Source organism: Odontomachus brunneus, unplaced genomic scaffold, assembly GCF_010583005.1.
Source record: "Odontomachus brunneus isolate Ranch 3 - 2012 unplaced genomic scaffold, Obru_v1 Obru_scaffold_152, whole genome shotgun sequence".
Classification (NCBI taxonomy): Eukaryota; Metazoa; Arthropoda; class Insecta; order Hymenoptera; family Formicidae; genus Odontomachus; species Odontomachus brunneus.
In genome coordinates this window covers 711,248-717,878 of record NW_022639602.1, presented here as the reverse complement: position 1 = coordinate 717,878, position 6,631 = coordinate 711,248, and the positions used below count along the sequence as shown (strand labels likewise).

General features: G+C 46.3%; 2 protein-coding genes across 45 annotated transcripts in view; one reads left to right on the top strand and one right to left on the bottom strand.

Annotated features, from left to right (window-relative positions):
• Positions 1-6,631, top strand: part of LOC116850682 — a 108,944-nt gene that overhangs the window by 38,630 nt on the left and 63,683 nt on the right. The gene's annotated exons all lie outside the window — the stretch shown is intronic.
• The window catches only part of LOC116850672 (sodium channel protein para), a 65,732-nt gene that overhangs the window by 19,871 nt on the left and 39,230 nt on the right, over positions 1-6,631 (bottom strand). For 15 of the 42 annotated variants that reach the window (XM_032829224.1, XM_032829229.1, XM_032829255.1 and 12 more), the window contains 4 exons: positions 3,089-3,541; positions 2,786-2,879; positions 2,526-2,594; positions 74-348 (listed from right to left, as the gene is read on the bottom strand). In XM_032829224.1, coding sequence (XP_032685115.1) covers positions 74-348; positions 2,526-2,594; positions 2,786-2,879; positions 3,089-3,541 — 891 coding nt within the window. Of the gene's footprint in view, positions 1-73; positions 349-2,525; positions 2,595-2,785; positions 2,880-3,088; positions 3,542-4,597; positions 4,655-6,631 lie in introns of all 42 variants that reach the window. The other 27 variants (XM_032829216.1, XM_032829215.1, XM_032829218.1 and 24 more) reach the window with 3 other exon arrangements.

The window sequence follows — 6,631 nt, the reverse complement described above, 5'->3', positions numbered from 1 at the left end:
TATATATATATATATATATATATATATATATATATATATATATATATATCCATTTTACTGCAATGGTACTTACGTAATTGCCAGTTTTGAGTACCCTCTCCATGTCTTTGTCCATGTCATGGTGATCCAACGCCATAAAGAGCGTATTGACGACGATGCAAAGTGTAATGAAGAGCTCTACGAACGGATCAAAGACCAACAAGGACACGTACTTTTGAAACTCGAGCCAGAGCCAACAGCAGTCCCAGACGCAAAAAATGTCGATACAACGGTACATTCCGGCCAATAACTTGTCCTTCATCGTAGGCCCTTCTTCATCGTCGTCTGTCGGAAAGTAATAGGTCGAAACTGTAACGCGCGTTAGTAATTTTGTCTGGCACCACTCTTTTTGGGGAAAGAGGTTTTTCTTTGGTCAGGCTCATTCTTCGAGATCACAGATTATATTACAGGCAGGCAAGCGGGCAAACAAGTGACGGTAGGAAGGCAAGCAGGTAGAAGGCGAGGCGAAGTGAAGCGAGGCGAGGCGAAATTAAGAGAAGCACACACATTCCGAGTAATGGATTGCGTAAATCTCAGTGGAGATAAATATCTAACGCCACGCTGTGTAAAATACCGGTATCGTTGCATGGGCGTTGCATCTGTGTAAATTTAAAGAGGAAAGGATAGAACATTCTCATGAATATTTTATTTAGAAAAAACGCGCGTCATTCGATAGCCTGGCACGATAAACAGCGTAGCGTTCGATGTGCCTCGTATGGTGTGTGCGGATGTGTTTTAACAAAACTCGCGAAAGCCGGTGACTGGAAAAATAAAAAAAAGTGATCGAACAGTTGAAACAAGTGTCATCGTGCACCAACGGCGCGAGAAAATGCGCGGCGCGACGTAACATTATTTACAGCGATTTTACTTCACATTTTACAGCTTTAACTCTTCCGCCGTTACAGAAACACTTCGCGATGGTTCGATTATTTCTTTCTTCGACTCGATCCCGTCACATAAACCATTATAATTATTTAAAAGTATGAACTTGCGGAATATACAGAATCTGGCCTGGGATCAGCTCCTGAGGAGGATGCGTTTCTGCGGCGGAAGGATTAAATGTTACGCGTAAGCGATCGATCGAGTAGCCAAGCGATCGAGTAGCCAAGCGCAAATATAAATACGCGAGATCCTCCAAATCGAACACTCGACAGTGAGATGCAGTTAACAAACGATATCCATACACGGCTATACATCTCAAACCAAGCACGGTCATTGAAATAGATAGAATATGAGTTCAGTTTTCGCGAGTGTGGCTGTGACGATAAAATTTGCAGGCGCGCGAAAGATACGATTTTCAACTTGGCGTGCAAAAACTGGTAGCGCGATGGAATCGCGTCGAGTATCCTTCGCGAAGACACGCTACAAGACATCCCTCTCTAATTCCGAATGTAGTAGATTTTGTCGTGATGTGCATCAGAGACAAAACACGATAGTGCTTTTCGACGCGATGATGCGGGTGCAGAGGTATCGAAGGACCAACCAAAATCGCTGCAGTTTCTTATCGGAAATAAAGGACAAACAGGATCTCTCAATCATCGCGATGAAAAATAGAAGATATTCATTCAATATTCATCTATAAGATGTACAACTTTACCGCAATCTTATAATTTACGAAGTGAATTCTGACCGAGATATATTATTAAACAGAAATATCACAAAATTCACAGAAACGTTCTGGTAACTCAAGCGTTTAGCGAGTTTAACGTGAGTAATTACACAGAGAAAATAGTATATATTTTTTAGAAATATATCGACGATTGAGACAATCTGAAAAGAAAATCCAAGCATGAAGCGACCAGTAATCGTGCAGCTGCGGCGAAGGTGGTAATCTGTGTCATGTCGTAGGAAACGAACAAACTCTGTTTCCCCAAAAATATTCTCACAAACCGCCCTCGAAGGCCCGCGATTTGCGAACTCTGTCTCGTCGCATCACGTCGCATAGCGCGAGACAAGATCCTTGCGCACTTTTACATTACTCGCCGTCTAAATCCACTCGGCCGGGTTGTGTACGACAGTGGCGATCGTTTTAAGAAACAGTGGTAGATCGGTCCATCGTGTATGTGTCGTATCGCGTCGATTTACACACGTTTACACCATGCTCGAGTCGTGAAACGAAAGACAAAAGAGTAAAAGAAATACACCGCAGTGTGACCTCACATTGGCTGCGTCGGCTGGAAAAGTTCAACAGAAAAAAGAACTCCTTCGAACTAACTATGTACAAGAGGCGCGCAGCCCAAGAATGTCCAGCGAGGTATACCAACGACGACGACGCAGGGAGAGACGCAGTATACCAGAGGTCCCAACGATAATGTACATCGAACACGACATGATGCTCATCACACGATAAACCAGATAATATACACAACTGCGATAGGGACGAACATAATTGAAGAAAAAAAAAAAAGAGAAAAAAAACGGCAGAAGAAGAAACTTGAGATACTGCCAGATGCGAGGAAGAAAGGGTGTGGGACGCGGGACATTACCTCCTTGTTCCGGCGTCTGGCTCTGGCGACCGGCGGCTTGCTCGATGATGTCATTCAGCACCATCACATCTGCGAACGGTACGACAGACAGGTGAGCGACCGTCGCGGTATCATCAGTGGAGCAGGGAGACGCTTTTGTTTTTAGTTTTAATTTTGTCAAAACTTGTTTTTCGGTAAAGTGAAGATACTCTTTTTTTTTCTCAATGTAATAGTGCTGCAATCTTTCCGCCATTGACCGTGCTATTAGCTCGCGATCTTACCCCTCATGTCGACCACTGCGTGCTGTTGAGACGGCTCGATGAACGGATTGTCTTGTTGCTTGGTCTTGCCCATGGGATCCTCCAGATCGGTTTCCTGAAAAGTTCAGTGAAGCTTGCGCAAAACCGCTCACGACCATAGCATTTTCACGCTGTTCTTTCGCGCACGAAAGAATTTCTTTAGTGTCTCTCTGAAATTAGACTCGTTTCCATATCGCTGGTCGAAATCTCCGTGAACCTTTCACAACTCTCTATCGACCGTCTAACCCCGCGTATCTCTCGAGATCCAATTCACCCGCTACTTACATGATGATAGAACTTCTGGTTGCTGTCCGTAACGTGACCGTTGGCGGGTGTAGTCTGCTTGTTGGTCCGGTTCCTGAGTATCTGCTCTTGCTTGGTGATCGGCTTGCCGATGCTGTCGATGCCGCGGATGTTACCGAAGGCCAGGTCGGCGTGGGACGTGTAGGAGAGCCGCGAGGCGTGCGAGGTGTAGGATGAGTGGCGCGAGCCGAGGTTCGCCGCGTAGTACACCGGCACCACGATCGTGCCGTTCTCCTCGGACATCGGCGTGACCGCGTTCGAGTCGTCGGCGTAGGGCAGGTGTTCTTGAGCGTCCAAGTACGTGGAGAGCACCAAGGGCTTCCGGTCGCCGCCCGGCGGGACGAATCGGCCACGGCCATTGCGTATCGTGAACTGGTGGCTGCCGCGGCTGCTGCGACGTATATTGAACGGTGAGCCGGGTAGGCTCAGGCTCGCCTGAAATTACAACAAAGCGGACCACCGCTTTTCTCTCATTCCGTTCTCGACCCTCTCAGCGAAAAACGCGAACGAGCGCCAGCGCGAAAGGGCATCTCTCCTTTGCCTCTCTCTATCTGTCTTTCTCTCCTCCTCCCACTCTCTCTCTCTCTCTCTTTCTTTCTCATAGCTTGGCGACTCTCCCCCGGGACGATCGTGACATTTAGCCCCGCGTGTGAACCCGCGTGACTCTTCTCCGTGATCGATCGCGACCTACCGCGACGCTCGATGGATCGCTCGGAGTGTGTCACGGGCGCGGAAATTTCAGGCGGTCGTGTCCTGAAACACAGCGCTCGCGGTGTCCTGGACAACGTGAAACTTCGCGGAGGACGTCTCCGAGAGAACGTTCGAAGGAGCGACACTCCTCGTCATTCGTACGTCCGTCTTCACGGTATCCGTCTCCGGACTCATTCACATTGTCCGGATGATAAGGTCGCGGAGGTAACTAGGTTACCTAGACGACAGCGAGTGTCTCTTCGTTGCAAGTCGGCCTACGCGCACCGTCCGTCCCGTTTGTCTACTTCGATTATCATCCGGACACGCGACCGGCAAAGCGAAACGGTGTTAACGCAGGCGTGTACTGCGTGTCTTCCAAATAAACCGTGCTGCGGTACTCAATTTCCCGCACGACACACGCTCCGACGATCGTCGTCTCGATGCGACCAATCGAAAGAAATGAAATCGCTCGGTGAGATCGGGTATCTCGCGATGATTCGTCACGAACGCGTAAGACGCGAAACGATCGATCATCGCGCGATGATCTGTCGCGCTTGTCGCACGTGTCGGGGCGGAAATCCGTGAGGCGGAAAGACAAGATGAGATGACGCGCGCACGACACGGCGCGGTTCAAGATCGCGCGAACACCTTCTCGATGCCTTGGCGACTGCGAGTCGTAACGCGCGGGGTACTGATGTATGGCTTCGAAGGATGACATTCGTGATATCGTGTGATCGGGTCCTATGGTGCTATTTAGTACGTACGGTCGGTGCTGACAGACACACGTCGTGACACACGTACCTTCCGCAGACTTTCCTGGTAGGCATAAGTAAACTGGCCATTAGCGGCGCGAGGGACCTTAAGAAAAAAACAAGAAAAGATATCTCCTACCAAACGGCTCGTAACGTGGTCTAATGTGTACACCAACGAGGCACTCGAAATGGATAGTATCACATAAAAACACTTGCAGAAGCACACATAACACAATCGTGGATATGGAGACAGAGAGAAAAGGAGAGAAAGAAACGGTGGACCAACATAATCCTGCAAAAAAGAAGAAATTCTAAAAGTGGTATCAAGTCCTGAAAAGTCATGAAAACTAAATGCCAGGACAAAATATACCCAAATACAATTGTCCCGCAATATTGAAAGCATGCCCCATTGTCTCGAAAAAATCTTAATCCAGAAAACTGCGCAGAACACAGAGGGACAATCTCTCGGAATATCAAAAGCGTGAAGTTGTCAGTAACTTGACAGATACAACTTTGTGACACAACTTCGTGCATTCGATACTTCAAGAGATTGTCCCTGCGCTCAGTTTTCAGAATTTTGATATTTTTTTCAGGACATGTTTTCAATATTTCGAAAAAAATTATATTTCTTTACGGTATTCAGTTTTCGTAATTGTGACTTTTTGAGACATTGTTCTACTTGTCAAATTTCGGGATTTTAATTTTTTGGAATTATGCATGTCCACCAGAGAAACCAAAGAAACAGAACAACTAAGGAGCTTGCACGAGAGAGTGCTCTTGGTCGCAATGTATGTAGGGGTAAGAAGAGAAGTCACACGGATCTAGTAAGAACGCAGACACGAAAAGATCGGCGATCATGATCCACGATCATAATATCTTTTAGAAAAATAGATAGATAAGTAAAAGAATCCGAATTTTTCGCAAAATCTCCATTGAACAAGCCAATCGGGGGCGCGACCGTTGGTCCGCGCGCATTTTCTCAAATAATCAGTATCCGATATTTCGTATCTCCGCCGAGTACTAATCGCGGCGTATACTTCTCCGCATGCATGGTTCTATAAAACGGGATGGAGACGTATGTGCGGGTATGCGCCGTCGTCACGGTCGGGGGGATTCACTGTTCCGCGCGTTACCACTTGCGCAAAATCGCAAGATCGAAGGCGGCGGGTAAATCGCTCCGGGATTGTATTCACGTCGCAACTAGAGCGAATGATCGATGAGAGGGAGACAGGTTCTATGCGTATAAAGCCATCTATCCAACAGGGTCATGACATAACACGAGCAGTCGAGATACGCAGCGAGTCCCAGAAAACGTTAGTGGCGAGTAGCGGGGCTCTCTCTTTCTCTCTTTCTCTCTCTCTCTCTCTCTCTCTCTCTCTCTCTTTCTCTCTCAGAGGAGCGATCTACAATCGACCGTTTCCTCGTCTCGACATTTGACAAATAACATGTCGCGATCGCTTGTTTTACGCGGACGTAGACACTTCTCGGCTTTCTCGGCACATTCCTTGACACGTTGGTCGCCATGCTGATTTCTATTGATTATCTACATATATAAAATAGAATGTCTCTCTCTCTGTCTGTTTGTATGTTCTCCATAGGCTTCTAAATCCTTTGACTGATCTAGACCAAATTTTTTACAATTATTTCCTAAGACCCTGTGGAAAATATAGGCTACCGTGAAACCTGACACCCCACCCCCTTCTTCTGATTTCATCCTTTTCACACTTTGTGATGACCCGGGCAACGTCGGGTAGTTTCAAATAAAGTTTCAACAATCCACCAAAGTGCAATAAATAAGTGCAATTCTTGCCATCTATATTCATTGGCTCGTTTCATTAGCTGCTCATATATATTTAATCCTTTATATATATGCAACTGGTCACGTTTTCTACATAAATTAGTCAGACAATATTATGGCCACTGGCGACCCTCATAGCGGTCAACGTGTCAATAAAAATTGGCGTCAATCTCTTACAAAGTTTATAAGCCTGCTACATCGGCGAACATTTTTTGGGACATTCTATATATATATATATATATATATATATATATATATATATATATATATATATATATATATATA